Source organism: Abrus precatorius, unplaced genomic scaffold (genome assembly GCF_003935025.1).
Source record: "Abrus precatorius isolate BTA unplaced genomic scaffold, Abrus_2018 Scaffold8, whole genome shotgun sequence".
NCBI classification, from domain to species: domain Eukaryota; kingdom Viridiplantae; phylum Streptophyta; class Magnoliopsida; order Fabales; family Fabaceae; genus Abrus; species Abrus precatorius.
The window spans coordinates 32,237,154-32,263,085 of record NW_020874428.1 but is presented as its reverse complement, the minus strand read 5'-3'; the positions used below and the strand labels follow the sequence as shown (position 1 = coordinate 32,263,085).

Genomic DNA, 25,932 nt, shown 5'->3' with positions numbered 1-25,932 from the left:
TGCTCATCCAACCAGCTCATCTTCAAAAAACTCCCTACAAAAGCACCTGATCCTGATACCTAGGCTGTCTTCAACAATTTGCGCCCAATCACCTCCAGTGGGTGCTATAACAGGTCTCCCATCTACGCGTAATCCTAAGAGAATAGCAACATCCTAAAAGGTAATAGTACACTCTTCAGGGACATGTGAAATTGATGAGAATCAAGGAAGGCCCATTGAAGACAAATACTTGAAGGCATTGAAAGAGCTTCAAGGACCAATGACAAGAGCAAGGGTAAAAAGAATAAATGGAGACTTAGAAAAGATTGTTGCTGTCTTATTTGAAAGGGAGCTCAATTTAGAGTTAGAAAAGCCCAAGATAATCAATTACATATGCTTAGAGAATTTGAACTCTAACGAGTTTTATTAGGATTTAATTATTATGTTTAGTTTATTTATTTTAATATTAGTCATTACTTATTTTGAGTTTTTATTTAGGATAAAATCTTGTTATTTTATTTAGTTTATTTGAATTTAGGCTTGTTGGTACAAGAAGTCCATTAGGGTTTGCGTTAGTATTAGTTTACAAGCATTAGGCATATATAAGCTCTTGTAAACACACTTTTAATTAGTTTTGAATATAATTTGAGATTGAATACTCTTGTGAGAGCGTGTGACTCTAGGTTCTTGAGTGAGCCAATTTTCTTTGATCTTATCAAGAGGCCAAAACTCTTGTGGCGATCGTTCATTGGCTTATCAATCTTGCGATTGTGGCGCCATTTTCCATCTCTATTTTATTTTTACTTTTTATTAATTTTCTTCTTATTTCAATTCTTATTTGTGCCGTAATAATTTCATTTTTATTGTGTGAAATCCAATTCAAGATCGTTTAATTCGGCGACACGGTTTGTGGTTGTCATCAATTGGTATCAAGAGCTTTGGTTAGAATTGGATTGAAAAGTACTGTTCATCACACGTTGCTCATTGAAAAAAAAAAGAAAAAAAAATATACTACAAAAAAAAAATTGCAACACACAAAAGTGTGTTTTTGATATATTTCTTCCAATCTTTCACTTATTTTGCTTGATTCCATACAAAAAAAAAATAGTAGTTGTTTAACGTTATATAATCTTCTTTAAATTCTCCAATTTTGTCTTATTTGCAATCTATTTTTGAGTGTGCTTATTTCTTATTTAGTCTTTTTTTTTCTATTGTCTTGTTGGCTTCCTTAGTTTTGTCTTAGAGTTTTCTTTTGTTGGCTTCACTTGAGTCTCATTGATTGATTGTCTCTTGGTTTTGGTTAATTATGTGGATTGGAGGTTGATTTCCTTAAGAACTCTTGAGATCATTTGAGGGGAAAAGGCAAGAGAAAAATCCTTACACAAAAGCCAATTTAGAGTGAAATACGAGTGAATATCTACTGAGTGAAAACACTTAGCGAGTGGAGAGAACCTTTTCTTTTTGCATTAACTTTTATTGTTTTGTAGAATGTCTCAAGAAGGAGGATCAAGTAGAGAGAGCACTCTTGCCTCGCAAATTGAAAGACTTGCTCAAAGATTTGAAAACATGTTTGAAAGGCAAAATGAAGCAATAAGGAATGTTCAAGAGGCGTTGACAAATAATGCAAGAAGGCGGTCACGTGATCGTTTTTCACATGCCCATGGAGACTCTAGTAATTCTTCAAGAGAAAGAAGAAGAAATAGGAGAGATGATGAAGAAAAGAGGTATGATAGGTGGAGAGATAATAGAGAGAGGAGGAATCAAAGAAGAAGAAGAGAAGATGTAAGAATAAGAGAAAATGAGAGAATTGGTGGAGTTAAAATAAAAATTCCTAGTTTTCATGGAAGGAATGATGTTGAAGCATACTTAGAGTGGGAATTGAAGATAGAGCAAGTATTCTCATGCCATGATTATAGTGAAGAAAAGAAAGTAAATGTGGCTTCCCTAGAGTTTTACGACTACGCGTTGGTGTGGTGGGATCAAATTCAAAGGGACCGAAGGAGATATGATGAGGAGCCTGTAGATACATGGACTGAAATGAAGAACCTAATGCGTAGGAGATTTGTTCCTACATACTACAATAGAGAGCTTCAAGGTTTGAGGCAAGGTGGCAAAAGTGTTGATGACTATTATAAAGAAATGGAAGTTGCCATGATACGAGCTAATGTATTTGAAGAAAGAGAAGTAACAATGGCTCGTTTCTTAAATGGGTTGAACCATGACATCCGTGACATAGTGGAACTTCATCCCTATGTGGAACTTGAAGATTTGGTTCACCAAGCTATTAAAGTAGAAGCACAACTAAAGAGAAAGGGTACTTTGAGGAAGAATGTCTCTTCTTACAACTCAAAAGGGTGGAAGGAAGAAGTAAAGAATGAGGAAATATCAATTAAGGATACAATTGTGCAAAGTGGTAAACCTTCCTCTAAAACTTCTTTTAATTCTACTAATACTTCTGCTTCTCCTACTTCTCAGCATAGAGCAATCAAATGCTTCAAATGTCTTGGAAAGGGTCATATTGCATCCCAATGTCCAAACAAGAAAACCATGATTTTGAGAGAGAATGGTGAGATCTCAAGTGATAGTTCATCTCAATCATCACACGCTTCAAGTGAAGAGGATAGTGAGTTTGAAGCTTTATGCCACGAGGGAGATTTGCTTATAGTAAGGCGTCTCTTGGATAGTTTAGCTAAGGAGGATGATACCACACAAAGAGAAAATATTTTTCATTCAAGATGTTTGGTACTTGGAAAGGTTTGTTCTCTTATTGTTGATGGTGGTAGTTGTACCAATGTGGCTAGTATTCTACTTATTGAGAAATTCAATCTTACTACTATTCCTCACCCCAAGCCTTATAAGCTACAATGGTTGAGTGATGAAGGGGAGTTGGTTGTTAATAGGCAAGTTTTAATTACTTTTTCTATTGGCAAGTATAAAGATGAAGTCTTGTGTGATGTAGTGCCTATGGAAGCAAGTCATATACTCTTAGAAAGACCTTGGCAGTTTGACAAGAAAGCTATTCATGATGGTCATTCTAACAAGTTCACATTTATACATAAAGGAAGCACAATCACTCTAGTGCCCATGACTCCTAGTCAAGTGTGTGATGATCAAATAGTCATGAGGTTGAGAAGAGAGCAAGAGAGAAAAGATGAAAAGAAAAAGAGTGAGTTTGAGGGGAACCTTAAAAAGAAAGGAGAAAAAGTGAAGACACTTACAAGTGGGGAATATGAGAGTGAAGAGAAAGGTGAAACACTTACAAGTGAGAAATATGAGAGTAAAAAGAAAGGTGAAGAAAACAATCAATATGAAAAGAGAGAAAATTTGTTTGTGAGAGAAAAAGAAGTAAAGAAAGTTTTGTTGGCCTCTCGGCCTATGTGCTTACCTCTGTATAAAGAAAGTCCTCATAATAAATTTATGGATTCATTTAATAACGATATTTTGCCTAGTAGTGTTTTCTCTCTTCTACAGGATTTTGAAGATGTCTTCCCTAAAGAAGTATCTTACTGCCTACCTCCAATTAGAAAAATAAAACATCAAATTGAAAAAAAAGTGGAGCAACAAGCAAAGTATATCAATAAGGGAAGGAAGAAAGTAGAATTTGAATCTGGAAATTGGGTTTGGATACATATGTGCAGAAAAAAGTTTCCCATGCAAGGAAATGCAAGGCTTCAAACAGGAGGGGATGAATTATTTCAAATCTTAAAGAGGATTAGAGATAATACATACAAAGTGGACTTATTAGGTAAGTATGGTGTTAATGCTACTTTTAATGTATTTGATTTATCTCTCGTTGATGTAGGTAATAAAGAGTCAAATTTGAGGACAAATTTTCTTGAAGAAAGAGGGATTGATGAGAATCAAGGAAGGCCAATTGAAGACAAAGACTTGAAGGCATTGAAAGAGCTTCAAGGACCAATGACAAGGGCAAGGGCAAAAAGAATAAATGGAGACTTAGAAAAGATTGTTGCTGTCTTATTTGAAAGAGAGCTCAATTTAGAGTTAGAAAAGCCCAAGATAATCAATTACATATGCTTAGAGGATTTGAACTCTAACGAGTTTCATTAGGATTTAATTATTATGTTTAGTTTATTTATTTTAATATTAGTCATTACTTATTTTGAGTTTTTATTTAGGATAAAATCTTGTTATTTTATTTAGTTTATTTGAATTTAGGCTTGTTGGTACAAGAAGCCCATTAGGGTTTGCGTTAATATTAGTTTACAAGCATTAGGCATATATAAGCTCTTGTAAACATACTTTTAATTAGTTTTGAATATAATTTGAGATTGAATACTCTTGTGAGAGCGTGTGACTCTAGGTTCTTGAGTGAGCCAATTTTCTTTGATCTTATCAAGAGGCCAAAACTCTTGTGGCGATCATTCCTTGACTTATCAATCTTGCGATTGTGGCGCCATTTTCCATATCTATTCTATTTTTACTTTTTATTAATTTTCTTCTTATTTCAATTCTTATTTGTGCCGTAATAATTTTATTTTTATTGTGTGAAATCCAATTCAAGATCATTTAATTCGGCGACACGGTTTGTGGTTGTCATCATAAATGTGTGTGTCTCGGGCCTCCACCTCTCTACTAATGCAGTAATCAATCCCATGTCTACTGGGCTGAGACAAGTTAGCCACTCCAATAAAACCTGCTAACTCCAAATGTGGAATAATTTCTTCCGGAACACCCTCTAATCCACCAGAAATATTTTGACTTTTCCTAACCCTCAATATCGGGTGATCACGTCCATCCCAAATATATTCAGAAATATGGATACTCTAAAACTCAAGAAGTGATGAATCTTCTGTTCCAGGATTAATAACCCTACTTTGTTGTGAAGATGATGCCATCTATACGACAAAAAAAAAGATTACTCAAATAATTTCATTCAATAATAATAATAATAATTTATATTTTACTAACATAATTAATAATATATATTTTATTATAGCTAAACAAATTTACTAACAAATCATTATCACATTGTAATGACTTAAATATACAAAATTGCAATATATTATAAATGCAAAAATCAGGTATAATCTCATCAATTAAATTATAACTAATTTTTCTTTTTACAAAATAAATAACTAAATTACTAGCCTATATTCTATACAAATTATAATTTATGCAGTATCAATATTATTTTAAATAAATAAATTCTTATTTACATTTTCATACATATTATATATAAATTTTTACCCATTGTAATTTTTTTTATTTTAAAATGTATTTAATAAAATTTATATAAATCATGTTACATTATTTAAATACAAAACTCTAATTACTAGCATTATATTAAATTAAATTTTTATTTTTTCATATTTTTAATTTAAATCTACATAAATTGCATACTTATAATTTTATTTTAAGATTCTTGCACCTCATATTTGATTTTGGAATATCAATTAAAAACTGTTTTCAAAAGAACCAATTCCTGCTGGTAAGGTCTCCATATTCTGGTGAAAATGTGTCGATAAATCTATTTGAAGCCAAATTCAATAGGGGGAGATTAAAACACAAAAAACAAATGTTACTAAAGCTCCATTTGAAATTTAAAATACCAGCTATTTTTATAGCTCCATAACAATTATTAATGTTACATTTTTTAAAATAAATATATAATTATTTACGTACAAATTTTATACTTAATTATTTTACATTATTACTGTATTTTAATATTTTATGGCCACATGTCATAACATTTTACATTATTATTACTGCATTTCAAAATTTACAATTTTAAAATTCTACTTAATTTACTATATAAGTGTAAAAATAATTTATTATAATAAAACTAAATATAAATTATTATATTTAGTTTTATATGATTATTTTATTTATTTACTTTTCTATTATTCTATTTTTTTCAAATACATATAACAATTTATGCAAACAATTTAAATTAATTTAAATTTAACCTACCTTTATAACAGTTTATTATAATTTTACATTTAATTAACTATATTACAATTTATTTTTCTAAAAACATATTAATCTATATACAAATAAATGAAAAACTATTTAAAATTTAAATCTTTTTTTACTAACCTTAATAAACCTTCAACTAAATTATTTTTCACTCACCCCCATGAATCAATCAATCACCCACATACAATTAATTTTTTTAAAATTAAAAAATTTAAAAAAATTAATTGTTGCCATTTATCAGATTTTTCAATTAACAAATCAAATTAACAATAATATATAAATATGCATATTACTATACCTCTTAAACTGGTACAAATGCCCTTCACAATGCAAATCAAACTAGATTTTAGCCAAATTTGGGAAGGAAGAATCGTGAACGACGCTGAAGCACCAAAAAGGAAAAATAAAAGTGCAAAACGAAGGAGAAGAGGAAGAAGACTGGACTGGTCACTGTTTGGCCAGCCACGTGTCATATTTTGATTGCTTTCGCCAAGAGCAGAGTGAAACTGTTGGGATGTCGCCACGTGTATAAAATCCTCCCAGCCATCTATTTAGATTTCATTTTTATCAATTATTTTTAATTTTAGCAACTTTTGCTATTCTGGTGATGAAACAATGGTCTTGTACAGCCACGTGTCAATATATGATTAGTTACGCTTTGCTTGTGGCAAAATTTGATGGTTACTTCACCAATTAGGTTGCGAAAGTAGCCTATGTTTACTTCGCTAATTAGGTTGCAAAACTAGTCTATACTTAACACGTGGTGCGATCTTACTTATTTCGTCTTTTTTGTGGCGAAATAAATATAAAAAATTAAAAAATAAATTTATTTTACCAGTTGTTATGCCAAAAATTAAGTTTATTTGACAAAAAAACCTCAAACAGAAAAATTGTTTCAGATTGCCTATAAATCAATAAATTATTTTTTTAATTACAATATTAAAATAAATTTGCCGTGAGATAAGTTGTAAAATACTCGCACCTATATTAATTTTCATAATTTTTTATAAGTAAAAATTTATGCTCGAAATAGTTTTTTTTTTCTTTTCAATAAAAACATTGATTAATTAATTGAACTTGTGAAATATTAATATTACATTGGGTTAATGCTAATATACAAGTTTGTTAATCTTCATTCTATTTGATTACTATAATATAATTTACACGTAAAATTAATGACTGCTACTGTTATTATCCAATTTTGCTTTTTCTGCATTTTAAAAACAATTTGGATAGATTATGGCGTGCCACTGAAACAAGGCTGTTATAACTGTGATTTTGAAAACATATGTATCTTATTTATTATAGGGTTAGGTTCTGACGTTGTGTCCACTACATGGGACCTTAAAACCATACCCCCACCAACAACAATATTACAAGTAAACTCACCAACTTAGTTCATAACTTGCAAAGCCTGTTTCCTATTACTATGAATTTATAACTCTGCAGTTCTTCCTAATCTCTCCATCAGACCCAGTCTTCGGATTTATATTCCCCATCTTGATCATAGAATTGACAAAGTCCCCAAAGAAAAGACCACTATCGTTACTGTAGCTCTGGACCAAAGGTTTAGTAGTTGAAGTAGCCTCATCGCTAGAAAATAAAATCTGATCAGAACTTAGAAGGCCCTTTCCACTGAGCAAGTTCTTAAAGTAGTGGTTGTCAAATAGATCCGAAGAGTTTCGGTCAAGGACAGTAGTTACGTTTCCATCTCCATTTTGAGGACACAGAATTTGCAAGTCAGCAAGCATAGAAATGTCTAGTGTACTGTCTGGTGCACCTGTTCCTGAGAAGTTGAACAATCTATTGCTAAACAGTACACACCTTGCTCGTCCAATAGTATGAGCACCAGATAATGAAACAACGTCTGTGAGATTAAGGCCTGCATTTGTGAACTTTGAAACAATAGTATCCATTGTATCAAATGGCGAAGGAAGCACCGCATTTGCCAGTGTTCCATTCGAGACTGTTCCATCTCTTCGTCCGAGTACAACATTCCAGAAAGGACCACCACTCTGCAAAGTAACAAAACATTATGAATTTATGAGATATGTATAATTTGGATAAATACAAATTCGTCATTTAAGAATTAATAAAGAAATTCATGCATAGAGAATAGTGGGATTTCAATATGATTACTAGGAAAACAGATTCTCTGGCAGCGATGGTTAATATATCGGCACAGGAGACAACCCCACTGCATGCACTCTCCACGGAGCTTTTGATTGTGTCTACAACATCAAATCCCCTAGCAGAGTTCAGGTTAGGAAGAGCAGATTTTTCACTATCGTCACCACCATCTAGCAGTATTGATCCGTCACAACCCTGATAATAATAACAATAATAAATAAGATATAATGAAAACAAGGTATGTAGGATTTTGATGTAACATGAATATCTACGCCTGGGTGGGGCTTATTAGTGAGTGCTCTATGTCACAAAAATTCGATTTTGAATAATTTAAAACAAAAATTCTGTAGTGCAATTTATTGATATAACTATATGTATATGCTGGTTCATTGTACTAATATAATCTAAGCATGCAATTTACTACTCTGGAAATTGCACCTACAATAAAGATTTTGAGTACGAATCAAAGTTCTAAATTCTGTTCATGGATGTGATTATAGAGGCTTCTAAAACCTTAATGTCGTAGACAATTGCACACAGATGTGGTTGATGCAGCCATGATTACAATAATCACGAAACGGGGGTCTTAATTGTAGTTGCGGACTACAATTAATTTAAAACCCTGGATAAATTGCAATCCTTTTTTTTTTTTTGTCTATTTAGTTATGGAAGATCGATTTGCAAAATGTTTTAAACTGAATTACACTAACAAAAAAAACAGAGGATAAATAAATTGCGCTAAAATATAATTGAAGGAATCTTTTTGAGAGAAAAAATATATATATCAAGTATACCTGAATGAACAAATATGGTGTTTGAGGGTGTTGGGATAAGAATGATAAATAATATCTCTAAAAGTTGGAACCATATATCTCAATTAAACTTACATTCACAAAGCAATCATGAAAGTGAAGACGAAGCAAAGAAGCACCCATTCGCATCTCATTCATTAAAGCTTTTTGAACCTCTTTCCTTACTATTTTGAAGAGGCTAGGACATGATGACTTATAGAAATCTGTTGTCAGTTGGGACCTTACTGCCAAAAGCATAAGGAACATATTGATTAGCCAGAAGTAATAACCCCTACAACTACATGACCTCTTCATTGTTAATTACTTTGCAAGGTCTAACTAATAACTAAAAGATGAAACAAGGATGCAAATATTACAAGAGGCCAGGCCACGATGAATGTGCAAACCTATAGGCTAAATTTATAGACAATGATACAAGATATATCACATTTATATATTCACATAATTAATTTGCTACTCAGTGTTTGACTCAATTCATCACTTGTGTGAGTGTGTATCCTTTAGGCTGTTTAATTTTACCTTGCACGTATAATTAAATCAATCTTGTACATTAATTAAACACCAATTTAGAGTGATGTGATCAAAGTCATCTAGAATAACAAACCTTCACATAGTATATTATTAATGTTATATTGACCTTATATATATCACGTGTTAGTGTGATGTTATGCTGGCATGCTATAGTGGTTATCAAATTGTAGGTTTACTCTTCAAATTAATGAATCAAGACGCACTAAAGTATATAATATAAACCATCAACTTGAATGACTTTCAAGTTGCGTACGCATTAAATAAGATCTCACATGCATGTACTGTATTTTTAATAACCCGAATTTGCTTAATATGGGTTCTCACATCACATGGTGCCTCTTCCATTAATTAAGCTTAGGATTGTAGCTTTATATCATTGTCCAATCAGAGTTCTTCCCGATGGTATGACACCAGATGACGATAAGATTAAGACCTGGAGACATGGCTGTGCATGTGTGAGAATCTTTATGCTGGAAACTTGTCTTTATATTATCAATATTCAATGAAGTTTCTTATGCTGTTGGCCATTCCTCCCCCTATGGCAGACCCACTTACAGAAGTAGAATATCACTTTTCTACGACTACCTCTTCAAGTTAATTAGTTGACAACTTTAAGACAGATAGGAAATCCATTAGGATCTAAATATATAATTTTTGTATGATAAACATGATTTTACACTTGTGATTTGCATTGTTCAGACTTGAAAGAAGTTTACAACAGTGATGAGTCTCTCATAAGTAAAAATGTTTCAAGAGTGCCCCTAGTTCATTGAGTATGAGAGATATATATCAATTGATCTATTTGCAGTAGCATTATGGCATATGCCAAACAATGTGGCAAAAGTAGTTGAGTTCTCCATGTATTAACCATAGTCCATACATATATCACAGTAATTATACTGTGATACATTAATAATCAATATATATTAAAAAAATAGAATTTTTATGTGTGAAATAGAAAACCTACATATATAATTTAAAAATGGAAAATTATTGAAATTAGATGATTTAGATCACTCTATCAGTCTATTTTTTAAAACCCTGAGAACTTTCTTGCTCTATAAAACTCTAATTTATCCAATCTCTGCATGCACGAATACGGTGCACTTATATATCCCCTATCCTTTTGCCGTTGGGATGCAGATATATATGTAGCAAATAACAATTTCAAATTTCCTGATATTAAACCACCATTTCTTATAGTTTCTGCTCCCTCCAAAGTGATAACTAAAGTTAGATTAAATTTTTGGTATTTCTGTAGTGTATACTTTCTTACAGTTATACTTTAATTTTTTTAAAATAAAATAAAAAAAGATCATATAAAAATAAGTATTATTATTGTAAGAGAACATATTCTCCTAGAGTATTGAAAAAAATTCCTAAAATTGACGTGGCTGTTAAATCCTATTATTTTATGTGTATTTTATAACTCATTAACATAAATAAATAAATAAAAAATCCTTGATGATTATGTTGATTTGTGAGGAAAGTACGAGAAATTTTCGTATTATATAACAGCTAGCATTGTGACCTTTTTTTAGACAAAATCTATTACACCGTTGTCATATGCAAGATTTCCATCAATGGCTTTTATTTTCAGTTAAATTAACCAATAAAATCGAAACACCTATATTGTTGGTAAGAGATTTCCTTTGTACATTGCTTTTGGTTCTGTCTTCATTCACTGGCTTCAGTGGGAAGTTTACGTACAAGTTTGATGTGCAATATGTCACTATGAAATCGAATATGCATTGTGTAGGTTCATATCTCGTCTCGTAGATTACAAAACGACAGCTTTAGATAAAGGAATGCATGTGGCATCCGCAATAAGAAGGAAGACAATTGAAGAGGGAGCTAAAAGCTCTAACATCAGCTGGAAAAAGACAACTTTCGTTTTCCGTGTAAATATATTTTAAAAGTGACACATCAATCACAAAAGAACTCAAATTTGAGTAGGAGAGGACAGCAGAGGTAAATTGCTAATGGCTCCAATAACTGTTTTAGAATCACGTTGAACTTTCAGATTATGCAGGCTCAACTCCATAAATTTCCTTATAAATTGAGTTTTACCCTAAATAATGATGGCAACTTTTGAGCTAATTATCATGTTGATCCTTGTGAGTCAACCAGCTCCCATAGGACCAGAATTTCCTTTGCAAGCTCCATGAGAATTAAGGGTAAACTTTGAATTAATACAATATTGCAGATTGCAAACAATGCCGCATGGGTATAAAAAATTTGACATTGCTCTTTTCTTGCACCCTAATTCCTAAGGAAATTATTGAAAACATTAACTTATAAAAGTTTTCATTCGGAAAAAATAATATACTATAATAATATAAGATAAAAAAAAAACATTATTATAAATTGTATCTTGAATATACTACACAATAAAAGTATAACTGAAATAGTATTGAGTAAGCACGTGAAAGAAATAATAATAACTTTCTAAAATAATAATTTTATTATTTTAAACTATGGTCAGAAAATTAATTGACTTATCTATATTAACACCTATCTCATCATATTATAGTAAAGCTTAAACAACAAAAATTTCGATTAATAATTTTTGGGTCAAAGATGCTCTAACGTTCTAAGTTTATCCTCTCCATAATCCTTTTAATTCGGTATCTTTTAAAAGTTTTTAATTAAATATATACGACACTTTATAATTTTTATCAAGCATTTATTATATTTTTCTTTTTTGTCTTTAATGAATGGAGCTGGTGGAAACTAAAATCAAAATTAAGAAGAGTAAATGTTGATAATGAATTTAGATTCAATTGTATTGAATGAAAATAAAATTGTTTTATTATAGTATTTTCTTAAAAATAAAAAAAGTTTTGTTAATTTCAGTTGTTAAGATTAAAAATAAACAGCTAATAATAGTAAAATTTTATTAAAAAGATAAATATTTATTATATTTTTATAACTTCAACACAATAATTATGCACTTTTTTTATTTATATTTATAGATGCTTAAATTCAATTTTAAAGGTTGAAGTTAACAAAATTTAAATAAACTCAGTTAATTTTAACTATTTTATTAATTAGTTTAATTTAATTAAAATTGATTCATGAAAACAGCCATATAAGTCAATTGAATGTTGAGAGGTATCGTACATGTCAATATTAATGGTTCTCTAACTAAAAGCTCATAAGATTTCTTCCGTATTGCTTCTTTTTAAGTATGTGACTTTTTGTCACTGTTTTAAGTGGAAAACGATCTTTACGATCCAAACCTGATGATGTTTTTTGTGGATCGCATAGACTATGGGAAGCAAACTTGCACACTAATTGTCTACAAACAAATAATCTAACTTTTCTTTATGCGATGCCACCATGTATCCTACAAGACTGTTTTTCTTTATTCGTTTAACATGCCATGTTACCGTTATATTATGCTTTGGATTTATGGGAAAATGTCGATTCTTAGAATAATATTTAGGTAATATTCAGGTGTTTGATACGTTACTGTAAGAGAGTATTATATATTTTTTTTAAATTAATGATTGTAATTTTTTAACATTTTAAAGATTAAAAAATATTTAAATAAATCACTAATTTTACTATTTATTTATATAAAATTAACGCTAATCATTACTCTACATATAAAAAAGAGTATAGAATTTTGACACTGTAAAAATTACTTATTATGTTGTTGGATGAAACACGTAATGGTATTTTTTTGAGATGTATGTATAAAGGAAAAAAAACAATGATATACTATATTAATTTTTAATGATCAAAGATATGTTTAAAAATAACCTGTTTGACGGTCAAAAGATGCTATGCCTTTTGATTTATCGAAGAAAAATGTTCTTTTCAAGATTAAATGGCATGGGCATCCGAATCAAACTTTATTACGAAGAAGTGGCGATGCTATGATTGGTTTGTTGATCGGTGATTTTTTCCTTCTTTTGTATATTTAGTGTCAAAGAAGAGGTAAAGACTACTTTCATTTTTCCAGCTTTCCTCACAGCTATTATTTGGAATTACTAAAACAACTAAATGATATAGACAAGTTCTTTCAGATATAATTGGCGTTTTCATTCTGTCTTTAATTGAGTTTTAAGTTTACAATGCAAAATTAGGGAGATATATAAGCCTTCTATTGTGCATAAAGTGAGAAAATTAATACACGTTCGAATTGTAATTTTCCGTAAATTTAATTCACTTTAAATTAAATGATAGATACCCAATTTTTCATTTAATATGTATTTTGACTTAAAAAAATTAAATTAATTATTGACACAAAATCTTTAATTTAAATTATGTCCCCAAATCATGGTTACCTGTTTATTTTATAGAAGCTTAAATATCTTTTTTCTCTGTATAAATATAACACAATTTATTATGTTTTTATAAAGTTTTTTTATTAGGATTTAATCTTTAAAATGTTACGATGTTAGGATTTAATCTTTTAATGACAATTTTCCTTTTGATTTCGAATGCTCTAATTGTAAGTTCTAAAAATTTTCTAAGTCTCAAAAACACAGGGAGAATAAAATAAAGGAGCCAAAAGATAAAGAAATTAAGGTTTTAGAAAACTTTTTAAAAATATTTAAAATATAAAAAAATTAAATAATATGATAATAATGAGTTAGCTTTTTGCACTTAATAAAGAAAAGTTTACACCAAAGATTAAATTCTAACTTTTTAATATTTTAGAATTAAATTTTAATAAAAAACTATAAAAATTTATTATAAAATGTGTTATATTTATAGATAAAAATTAAAAAATATAATTAAGACAAAAATCAAATCCTAATATCTTAATATTTAAAAAACTAAATTATAATAAAAAATTTATAAAAATGTGTAACAAAATACATTATATTTAGAAAGAGAAATCAACATATTTAAGATTTTTTTAGAAATATATAAACTTGTGATTTTGTATAAGAAAACCTAATGTATAAGACATCTTCCAACTACTGCGTATAAGTCAGATGCACATAAATCACAAAAAGTGCAATTGGAATTTTTCACATGTTTGGAATTGACACTACGACAAAATGAAGATCTAAGAGCAGTTCTGTTTTGAATTAGAGAGCGTTTAGAATTGCTCTAAAATATTGCAATGTATTATATTTAAAAGAGCTGTTAAACAAGCGTTATGTAATGTTAAGATTAGACAGCGGTTCCAGGCTGAACCGCTTTCCAAAGTATAAATGTAAACTGCAAATCTAAAATTTGAAATTGATTTCTTTTTTAGTTTTTTGTTGTAAAATAAAAATTTATTATTATGTTTAAATCAAAAGTTGTAATTAATTTTTTTGTGAGTTTTCTTCATTTTTATCACAAATCAAAATTGAATCTTGAGTTTATATACTAGTGTTAACCAAACAGTCTACATCTGTATGAACTAAACACAAGTAAACAAGAAAAAAGACAGAATAATGTGTACTTTTGAGAGCGGTTAATAAAAAATTATTTTTTAAATATATAATTACAAAATAATTTTTATTAATCGTTAATTAAGTTAGCGCTTCAAAAACTCATTTATGGCATAGTGTGAATGACAAAAAGTTAGCCTTTATCGAACACTTCCTGTACACTCATAAATATGACAACTTAAATTAATTAATAAAGAGTATTGCTACACTTACAAATTCACATTCCTTTAATTTTTGCATAGCTATCTTTCTCACATTTTCATTTGAGATTCTAGAATGAACACCATACTTCGTATGACTGTATTTTGATGTTTGAACACACACCCAATTTGACAAATGTCATGGAATCGAAGCTGACAGCTCCATGCATAACTCCCCAGTAATGCCAATTCTTAATTAATAGCTATTGATTTGAACAATCAATAATTCTGAAGAAACTTAAATCGCTGCTTTAAACTTTTTGCTGAGCAAATAGAACGGCCTTCCTTGAGCATCGTTGATTCTAAGTTCAAAAAATTTAAGGCTAATTCTCTTAAATATATTAAAATATTAATATTATTTTTCAAAAATAATTTTCAATATTTTTTGTTAAAAAATTATTAATTAAAGCATTTATAAATCTTTGTATAAATTTAATATAATAATTATCTTTATTAAAAAATATTATTTTTAATCATCTAGAATCAGCCCTTTCAAGCTAACGATAATATTTTTCTTAATTTATGTATTTTTTTATTTAAGAAAACTCTTTTTAAAAATGTAAATAAACAGGCTCTAAGTAATCTTTGCCTTGGTTTTTCGTTTTTGTTTAATTAATTGACAATAGAATATATACTTTATGCTATGTATGCCAATATAGATTTGTGTATGTGCACAACAAAACATCCCTTTCGGATAACGCATTCACTTGATTTTCTAAAGTTCAAGTAGTTTAATTCCCTGATAAATTATGTTTTCACCAGGTAGCTATCGATCTCCTTCTTTATTCCTTCATTATTAATTATTATTTTGATAAGGATGGGCATGTAAATTTGGCATATGCACTCAGTATCCATGATCTTTATTGATATATCTAGCTGCCACTGAGCAAAGGCTGGTAACATTAACCATGTGTTAGAAATATGGTCAAGTTAGTCTTAACCCACCAGGCCTCAGTCTCCACAATTGTTCAACACTGCTATAATTATATAAATATTCACCTACAATATGCTTATCATCTTCTTGAATGCATAGTTCGCAAATAAATTTTGATAAACTTCCATAAGTTGTCTTAAGATAGGACATGGGTGCCTAATGCATTATTTTGCTAAGTCTACTTTATTTTTCAGATTTTTATATGTTGTTGTTAATTTATTATTACCCTCCTTAAATTCATTTAAAGAATTGAAGTAAATCTTGTAGACTAAAGATTGTTTTTTAAAAATGTATAATTACTTATAGAATATTAATTACTCACAATATATAATTGTTGTTACAACTAAATATGCTTTTTCAATTCAAATCATTTAAAATTTATTTAAGATTAATGGATCTAATTCCTCCAAAGTATAAGGTGTGTAGAGTAAGAAGTTTGTTATATTTATAAACTAGTTTATCAAACATTATCAAATGAATTAGTTAACTTTTCAACTTTTGACTAATTTATGGTTGAATATCCTTATATTCTCGATTGCCTGTATCCATTTTTTGCAACAAAATAAGCAAAGTACATTTATTATTACACAAAGGAATCCCCAATATCCTTTTTTTCAATGAATGGTTATTAGTTTGCGGGAGCAAAGAGCCAATTAGATTTAATGGAAGAGAATTTATGTGAGTCAGTTGCATATTTCCTTATTTGTCTCTCTTGAAAGTTAGATAGGTACTTCTCAGGCACTCTTATATATAGAACCAAACCCTACACCATCAAGTTGCAGCAGTTAACCTAATAAGAGAACCCAAAAGAAAAGCTCTCCTTGTTCCTTTAGGTTGAGAACAAAGAATTGAATTCGAGTCTGCTAAGCATGTAGGTTTGTTTGTGGAGGTGACAGAAGAGAGTGAGCACTTGGCTCTTTCCTAGCATGGACCTTTCATGTTAGAAGCTGTGTGCTTGCTCTCTATCTGTCACCACCTTTAATTTCTTTTCCTCTATTCTCTTACTTATCTTTTGCTTCTAACATATACTTTAAAGGTTTGCATATATTGATATTTTAATTAAATCATTTTTGTTATGAACTGCTACTCAAGCTACATGGCAATATGTATCCCAGTGCAAGTCATCACGTGAATCAAATTATATGTTAGCTGCAGTCAAAGGCATAAATTTAGAAAGAAACAAAGTATTGATCAAATTTAGGAATATCTGCACTATGATAATGTGTGATATTTAAAATATATATGTATATATATGTTAAGTTTAAAGATCTACTTAATTATATATCTTTATATTGAGTAAATTCTCCCCAGTGGTACTGTCTCTACATTACTTACAAGGGTTGCTATGGAGACTTGCATGTAAGCGTAGGTTGACACTGGTGATTCAGTTCAATAAAAATCCCAAACATGGATACCCAAGTATTGCATGTACGTTACTTTCATCTAAATTTCTTCCTGTACAACTCTGTTTACCAAATATTGCTGGTTGAATGAAATTTCAAAGTTTAATTTGGTAACCATATCTCATGCATTAGATAAGTATTTATGATATATCTAAAACATCAAAATATTCATTTAAAATATTTTTAAGAAAATTTGTTTTGTTGATGATTAAAATATATAAAGGCCTTTTTATATTTTATTTTTTTATCACTCTAGTTTACACTGTGTGTAATTGGTCTTTTAATTATTATTTTTTAGTTAATTAAGCTCATTTACTTTTAAAGTTTAACAGTTTCACTATTCAAACGTTTTTCTTCTATCTAGAACTTATAAATTTTAATTTTTGAGTTAAAATAAATTGAACAAATACTTTTATCTAAAATTAACTAACCAAAATGTTAAATTTCATCTAAAATAAGAAAAATCTCTAAATCTTCTCTCTTCAAACTCAAATCTCGTATCTTATAAAATTCTTCAGTTTTACTAAATTTTTTACTTCTAAACTTCAAAATTATTTCATATTTTAATTTAATTATTAACTCTCCAAAAATTTAGATAAAATTTTTGAGAATTTTTAGTACAACAAAATTAATAAGAAGACTAATTTTGTATAATTTTATAAATTTTTTAATACATTATTAGCGTGATTTTTTTATGATATTAACTGATTAAAATATATAAGAAGTATGAATTTTAAATTAATTATTATAAAAGTTAATGATTTTTTAATATATCAATTTTTAATTAAAAATTATGATATCAGTAAATTAGTTCATTCTCTTTTATATTTTCTTAACATGTTTTAATGTCTATTAATTCACTTTTTTTCACTAAAATAGTTCTTTTATGCTACTATAGCTTACTATAAAAATAAATATAGTAATATTTTATATTTTAAAAGGATTAATTGTAATATAAAAATATTATAAAATTAGTCTTAAAACATCTTAAATTTTAACAGAACAAAATTAATAATTAAAATTGTTAATAATTACTATAATGACATTTTTTAGAGTATCAAATTAAATATCCATTATACGTTATACTCCTCTTTAATTAATGTTTTTCGTTTTTCTTTATTTTTTTCTCTAAAGACTGCGGTATATATATATCATTCAATATTTAAATTTAATTAACTACACAAAAAATTAAATGATATGAAATAATTCATATCTTGGTTAACTTGCTCAACTCTTTAAAAAGTAAAAAGAAAATAAATTTTTTTATTTTTTAACTTATGTTTATAGATAAGTTTATAGATTAAAAATAGTAAATTTTTATTAAAACTATTTTTTAATTAAAATTTTTTAATTCGTATTAATTCATATTTACTATTTTGAACTTTTTCTTCACTTTGCTAAAGAGGAAAAGAAATGAGTTTTTTTTTTCACTAACACTTAATTGTTGAAACTCTTAGATGTTGTCTGGATAAAAAAAAAAAAGAGAAAAATTAATAATTTTATGTATTTCAATGAAACAAAGATGAAAGAAATTTTTTTTTACAACCTACTAAATGTGAATAGTAATTTTATTTTTTTATTTTTATATTTTTTTACTTACTCAAACATATTACTAAAAATATAAATAATTTTTTTTTAATTTTTGATCTAATTTAATCTAAATTAGACTCACATCGTGCGATGAATTTGTTAAATGAGTCTGAACACAGAATAAAATTTAAGATTTTATTTAAGTGATAATGATAATACATCGTTTATTTTTTTTTTTTATTAATTCTATTATTTAAATATAATTATCTTTAATTTTCTAAATTTTTTTTTAATATCTATGCTCGATGCCTCTGAAAAACACTCCTCAAAATCAGAAATAATGTTATTAAAAAAAAACTGAAAGAATATTAAAAGATGAAGATGTCATAATTTTGAAATACAAATAATTAATTTTCTTATTTTATTAGTAACAGTCTGAACGAAAACAAAGGTAGTTGCGGTGTGTGAAAAACCAATTCAAGGGAAGTAAGCGTCGTTGACCGGAATACGATCCACACAGAATGTCAACACCGTCACCGAGATCGGTTGCCGTTGCCGTCAGTGGCGGCTCCGGCGCCGCCAAGGGTAGCCGGCGAGCCGTGCAGTGGGCGCTGGACAACCTCGTCCCTCAAGCCGATAGGTTCATCTTAGTTCACGTCATCCCCAGAATCACTTCAATTACAACCCCAAGTATGTCCCTTTTCATTTTGCAATCACGTATATGCTTGCTAATAGAAAGTACCTTTGTGTGCAAATGTGCAATTAACTAAAGGCATGTGTGGATAAACTGGTTAATTGAATATTTATTCAATAATCTCTTTTAACAGTTACTGATACAAATTTAATCTTGAAATTTATTAAAATAGCTTAAAATAAGCTTATTTAAATAAATTATGTCAAAGTATTTATTAAAATAAGGTAAGAGGAACTTATTACACTACTGTTTTCTTAAGGTTTCTGTAAGTTCTTTCAAATACCTTTTAAGATCATGCTTAAAAAAGTTTATGGAAAACTAATAAAAATCATTTTTATGATTCTTCTAAGTTTTTTTAACTTATTTCAATAATTTTTTTGGTATAATTTATCTCAATCTAAATTTATCACATAAACTACCGTTGAAAAAAGCTTATTGAAACGCATAATTAAAGTGTTCATGCAAACACACCCTAAATCATAAATGATTAGAGACTAACTGAAATGCATTGCTGGTGTTTTGGGATTTCTTATTCGCAGCTGGAGATTATATTCCCATTTCAGAAGTAGATGCCGATGTGTTTGCAGCTTATGTGGAGGATGTGAAACAAAAGTCTGAACAAATCTTTGTTCCATTCAAGGAACTCTGCGATTCCAACTTGGTGAGGTTATGTCTACCATGTACAGTACAAGTACATGCACTAGTATTTGATATGATTTGTAAATGCTTGAATTTTTAAGAAATTAAGACATGACCTCCGTAATGAATCTTGAATAAGATATTTATAATTATACGTGATTAGGCATTCAGTATACCTTACAGTCTCAGATCTCTAATCCTTTAAGCAAGTTTGCAAGAGTGAGAATATGTTAAGGTAAGGTAATTAATGAAAAACGGGACTTAAATTTGTGTCTCAGATTCTTGAGTAGCACTATTCTTATGGAAATGGGTATTAAAAAACAGATACGCTAAAACTACTAAATGCAGCAGTGTAGTACTAGCATTGGTACTGAATTGGGGATTGAGTACGCATGCTGCCAATCTTGGAGTATATGTGCTTTGTAACTTTGTTTTTTGGCCTTTGCTAGTTTCAACTTGAGATTGAAAAGGTGGTAAGGGAAGATTAATGTGGAAATTTTGTAGATGGAAACCATACTGCTAGAAGATGACAATGCTGCAAATGCACTTCTTAGCTTTATTTTGGAGTCGGGGGTCCAAATATTAGTGCTTGGTTCTGACTCCTCAAATTTTATAACAAGGTATGTGTTTCTAAATATTCAATTTCAAAGCGTCAAAGCAAACGTGACTTTTCCATTTTATTGATTTCAGTCCATGCATAATAATCATACAGTATTGCATTGTATCTATCATTAATAGTTTCATAATTATGCTACTACATAATGTAATTTACCATGGTGGAAATTATAAATATTTATGAGCTTTTATATAATAGATCAATTTGATTTTAACTTCCTGAGAGAATCTGTTATCTACTTAGGTTGTTGCAATTAAGAGTTTAGCACCTGCATGCTTAATCTGTCACTACAGTCAAAAACTTTTATTGGAAATGTATTTAAACTCTTTAAAATGCTTTCAACCAAACAGTAAGTATACCCCTCAATTGTAATAAAAAGGAACATTTCTCCCAATATCATTTTTATAGAGACTATAATTACAACCATCTATTATCAATATTCTTTAAATATTAAGTAAAGCAATTGATGAGAATATTTGGATTGAAAAATAATTAAAAGAAGTTAAATAAAAAAAAAACAAAGAAATCACAAAGTTAATTTATATAGATAAAAGCTAAAGGCTCTTAGTTTTTTCTTGTGATTACTTATATGTTCTCCAATTCAATTTTATGAAATTGTGTTAAAATAATTATCAATTATTTAATTAATTATTATTACTACTCAATGAACATGTAGTAATGGTAGTTTTCTTATTTATATATTACCCTGATAAAAGAAAGAAAAAACTAGATAAATAAGAGTATTAATAAATATTAGATTTATTAAATTTAATTAACTATTTGAAAATTTAGGTGATAGATTGATACTCTTAACTCTTACACCTAAATTATCTCTTAGTTTTAACCTATTAATGGTACAATTGCCGATTAATTGATTAATCATGATTTATCCTTGAGCAGTTAATTCAAGAATAATAATAATATCAAAATAAAATTGTAAGATATGTTTTATTCATAAAAAAAAATATAATTTATCCATAGAAAAATATATAATTTTCTATTGTCAAATTCAAAATTCATATTTAAATTCAACATTCAGGTTAAGAATTTACTCATTTTTTATCAAAATTGTATTTTTATTACTTTTTACGGTAAAATCAAGAAAAACTGGACCAATCTTGATTGTGAAAGAAAATTAATTTTCAGCTTTTTGCGAACTTTGTAAAGGAATTCAAGAACAATGCCCGTCTTGCTAGCTCCTAAATTTGAGTTTTTCTTCTTCCAGGAAGCTAAAAGGACCAGGGATACCAACTCCCATTCTAAGATATGCTCCTGAGAGCTGTGATGTATATGTTGTAGCAAGAGATAGAATTATATCGAAGTTAGCTGGATTTTCATCTTCACATTCTCATGGTACAATTGAACTTCTTGCATTTCAAGATCTTAATGTCTGCGCCCTAACAGTTTGATCATCTTATATTTATATTTTGATGATGCTTTCATTAGAATCAGGATCTTGAACAAAATCTCTATGGAAGTTGTCTAGTTTCTGATTTCTTATTTTTCCTCCGACAGAGGCAAGTTCAAGGTACTTCATGTCTACGAAAGTAAATAAAGTAGACAATGGTGCTGGCATTAGTAGAGAAATGTCTGGAATTAATTCATCCTCAGCAGAACCTAAACTACTAAAAAATTTCAGATTTTTATCAATATCAGAGCGGAGTTATGTTGGTCTGAAGACATCTAGTCGTAGGAATTCTTTTGAAAATTCTACCAAAAATGAAGAAGAAAATACAGAAAACTGTGGAGATGATATTGACACTTTCAACCTCCACTCGTTTGATTCCATTACATCGGCACAACGTGAACAGGTAACTTCCTTTCTTTTCTTTTGGTCAAAAAGAACAATAGGGGTATCACTGATGAATAACTTGTAAAAGAGTTATATTATGTGATTCTCCAACATGGCTGTGGCGTTTATATTAGGTGTCCTTATGCAGTTTATCATGCAAGAAGAAGTGGAACGGCTGCAGATGGAGTTGCAGAATACTATTGCCATGTACAAACAGGTTTGTGAAGACCTGGTTCAAGCTCAAAACAAGGTGAGAGCTTGATAATATATGGTTTCTCTTTTGTTTGAAGAAAGAAATACATGTCTGGGTCTCTAATTCAGCTAAGTTAGTTCTTTTTATTTTTCCCCGCCCATTCTATGCCTAAGCCGATGCCTATGAAAGGTATTAATCACTTGAGAGTCACAATAACTTGTTAAAACAAAATGTAAATTGTCTGTCCTCAGAGCATACAGTGCTGCTGCTTAATTATTTTATAACATAAATTTTGGATAACTTAAAGTCATCTGTTCAACAAACAAACAAAAACAAAATAAAAAATGATTGGTTTCTATCATATTCAAACATAAAGCTTATGCTCTCTTTAATTTCATCAAATTTTTTATTCAAAATTTAGTACTCTGAAAGCCACAGCCATGTCTGCTTCATTGTGACGCAGTTGCTAAAATTGTTCTTAAATCTATAGTTTAGAGCTTGGCACTCCACATTAATCATGCCCCAATCAGAGATAATTACTACTTTACAACATGACTTAACTTTTCTACCTTCACCTGCAGGCCCTTTTACTTACTTCTGAATCTCTTGAAGAAGCTAAAAGAGTAAATGCTTCCCTGAAAAGAGAGGAGATATTGAGAAAGATTGCTGCTGAAGAGAAAACAAAATATTTGAAAGTCATGAAAGAACTAGAGGAGGCAAAAAGTATGCTTGCCAAAGAGTCATACGAAAGACAGATGGCTGAACTTGATATTCTTAAAGAATCAATAGAAAAACAGAGAATTGTTGATACGTTGCTCTCAAATGACAGGAGATACAGAAAGTACACCATGGATGAAATCAAGATAGCAACAAAGTTCTTTGCTGAGGACTTAGTAATTGGTGAAGGAGGATATGGGAAAGTTTACAAGTGCAATCTTGATCACACACCAGTAGCTGTAAAGGTTCTGCACCAGGATGCAATCAACAAGAGAGAGGAGTTTCTGAAAGAGGTTTTCCTTGTGCTTTGTTTCTTCTTCCCTTTGAATTTGTCTATATGAGAGTGAGATGCTGAGACTTACTGAAATCTTTAAATCGTTGAGTCCTTGTGGGATTTTTCTTACTATGTTTTAAATGTTCTAAAGCATGAATTGATTTATAAAACTTGCAAATGCAAGCTCAAGTATACAAGTCACTGGGAAATTTTCAAAGTTGACTATCCCACTACCTCTACTTGACTACTCTAGGAAAAGTTGACAGATAATAAGGTAGTAATCAACTAATTCTTGACAGATCTAGCTTCCTCTGGATTCACTGTGTGAGCTGAAATAATACTCATACAAAATCTTGCTGATCTAAAAGTTGATTAAATTTTCAAACTCGTACTCCTTTGCACATCCTAGTTTTCATTGCTTTCTAATGATAGGTTCTTTTTAAATATCTTGAATGAATTCAATATTTGAATGCTGCAACAACAAAAGAAAGCATTCCTTTCAGAGTTGCTGTTGTCTCCCATTTGTTGCAGGTTGAGATTCTTAGTCAACTACATCATCCTAATATGGTTTTATTACTTGGAGCCTGTCCTGAGAATGGTTGCCTTGTTTATGAATACCTGGAAAATGGAAGCCTAGAAGACTATCTTCTCAACAAAAATGGAAAACCACCACTTCCTTGGTTTTCTCGATTTCGTGTAGTTTTTGAAATGGCTTGTGGGCTCTCATTCCTACATAATTCAAAGCCAGAACCTATTGTTCATCGAGATATAAAACCTGGCAATATCCTTTTAGACAGAAATTATGTAAGCAAAATTTCAGATGTTGGGCTAGCTAAACTTCTTTCAGACGTGGTGCCTGACAATGTAACAGAGTACAGAGAATCAATGCTTGCTGGTACTTTGCACTACATGGACCCTGAGTATCAGAGAACAGGCACTGTCCGACCAAAATCAGATGTATATGCTTTTGGAGTCATAACTCTCCAATTGATAACTGGTGGCCATGCACGTGGACTCATTCTGACTGTTGAAGATGCAATTAGAAATGGCTCCTTCCGTGATATATTAGATAAATCAGCTGGGAATTGGCCACTGGATGAGACAGTGGAATTGGCTAAAGTTGCCCTTCAATGTGCTGCACTTAGATGCAGAGATAGACCAGAACTTGATACTGAAGTTCTTCCACTGCTCAAAAGACTTTCTGATGTGGCAAATGTTAGTGCAAGGAGGGGAAGAAATAGTGCAAGAGCACCAAGCCAGTATTATTGTCCAATCCTTCAGGTACTAGATTGCACTTATCTGATGAACATTAGGTTGTTGAGTTTTGATATCTTTGTTGATGCATATCGTGTTCATATTTTTTTTACTTAAACATGTTTTTAGTCCCTATAAATATGATTAAATTTTATTTTCATTTTTTTAAATGGATTAAAAACATATTTTATCATTTTTCAAATTCTTGATTGACTTGTGAATAATGCAGGAAATCATGGATGATCCATATATTGCTGCGGATGGTTTCACTTATGAGTACAGAGCAATCAAGGCATGGCTCAGCAAACACTGTGTGTCCCCCATGACAAAGATTAAACTCCAGCATTCTACGTTGACTCCAAACCATACTTTACGTTCTGCCATTCAGGAGTGGAAGTCTGGAGTAACCCCTTTTAATTAGCAAGCAGTGAATTCCTTACCGCTCCTCTCAACCTAATTTTGCTTGCAGCATATAAAAAACTGTCAGAATTTCAATTGTACAGAAGGTTTGTAAAACAAATTTGGTAATTTATCTGCACGCGCAGCCATTTTTTTCCTAGGTTGTATATAACCTTTTCTTGAGCCGTTGTATAAAGCCCGAATTAAAATGAAGTTTCTTATTATTATAGATGAAATATTAAGTTATTCGTTTACATCAAGACATTATTCCATCATTGGAGTATTCAATCATAACATAACGGACTATTGTTTGCTTTATTTTGTGAGGTTAATTACTTTACCAATGGGAACATTTTGTAATTCACAATGACTTTTCAAACGTTTTATTGGAATGACATTAGTCTTGTGATGGTTTAACAGCATATTTAATACAACTTTAAAAGAAACAATCGTTTTTTAAAAGAACTTTCAGAAAGTAAAAAGAAAAATCAATTATTCT

The 25,932-nt window shown here is 29.7% G+C and overlaps 3 protein-coding genes across 3 annotated transcripts; 2 read left to right on the top strand and 1 right to left on the bottom strand.

Annotated features, from left to right (window-relative positions):
* Positions 1–1,467: 1,467 nt before the first annotated feature.
* On the top strand, positions 1,468–3,802 carry LOC113874735. The gene is made up of 3 exons (XM_027512949.1): positions 1,468–1,703; positions 1,827–3,309; positions 3,782–3,802. The coding sequence occupies exons 1-3, from the start codon at positions 1,468–1,470 to the stop codon at positions 3,800–3,802; spliced, it is 1,740 nt and encodes a 579-aa protein (XP_027368750.1).
* A 3,541-nt stretch (positions 3,803–7,343) lies between these two features.
* LOC113847968 (peroxidase N-like) lies at positions 7,344–9,152 on the bottom strand. The gene is made up of 3 exons (XM_027477309.1): positions 8,934–9,152; positions 8,056–8,241; positions 7,344–7,931 (listed from the first exon to the last, which is right to left on the bottom strand). The coding sequence occupies exons 1-3, from the start codon at positions 9,150–9,152 to the stop codon at positions 7,344–7,346; spliced, it is 993 nt and encodes a 330-aa protein (XP_027333110.1).
* Positions 9,153–19,307: 10,155 nt separating this feature from the next.
* On the top strand, positions 19,308–25,846 carry LOC113846061 (U-box domain-containing protein 34). Its single transcript, XM_027473898.1, has 9 exons — positions 19,308–19,545; positions 20,089–20,210; positions 20,693–20,808; positions 22,030–22,157; positions 22,320–22,615; positions 22,745–22,846; positions 23,371–23,799; positions 24,312–25,061; positions 25,264–25,846. Exons 1-9 carry the CDS (start codon positions 19,377–19,379, stop codon positions 25,453–25,455), a joined length of 2,304 nt encoding a protein of 767 aa, XP_027329699.1. The 5' UTR covers positions 19,308–19,376; the 3' UTR covers positions 25,456–25,846.
* Positions 25,847–25,932: the final 86 nt, after the last annotated feature.

Coding starts and splice junctions, on each gene's coding strand:
- LOC113874735 (XM_027512949.1), top strand. CDS start 1,468: ATGTCTCAAGAAGGAGGATCAAGTAGAGAGAGCACTCTTGCCTCGCAA. Junction 1,704..1,826: donor AGAGATGATGAAGAAAAGAG/GTATGATAGGTG, acceptor TTTTCATGGAAG/GAATGATGTTGAAGCATACT. Junction 3,310..3,781: donor AAAAGAGAGAAAATTTGTTT/GTGAGAGAAAAA, acceptor TCGTTGATGTAG/GTAATAAAGAGTCAAATTTG.
- LOC113846061 (XM_027473898.1), top strand. CDS start 19,377: ATGTCAACACCGTCACCGAGATCGGTTGCCGTTGCCGTCAGTGGCGGC. Junction 22,616..22,744: donor CATCGGCACAACGTGAACAG/GTAACTTCCTTT, acceptor GTCCTTATGCAG/TTTATCATGCAAGAAGAAGT. Junction 23,800..24,311: donor GAGAGGAGTTTCTGAAAGAG/GTTTTCCTTGTG, acceptor CATTTGTTGCAG/GTTGAGATTCTTAGTCAACT.
- LOC113847968 (XM_027477309.1), bottom strand. CDS start 9,152: ATGAAGAGGTCATGTAGTTGTAGGGGTTATTACTTCTGGCTAATCAAT. Junction 8,242..8,933: donor TTCATGATTGCTTTGTGAAT/GTAAGTTTAATT, acceptor TATTATTATCAG/GGTTGTGACGGATCAATACT. Junction 7,932..8,055: donor CCAGAGAATCTGTTTTCCTA/GTAATCATATTG, acceptor GTTACTTTGCAG/AGTGGTGGTCCTTTCTGGAA.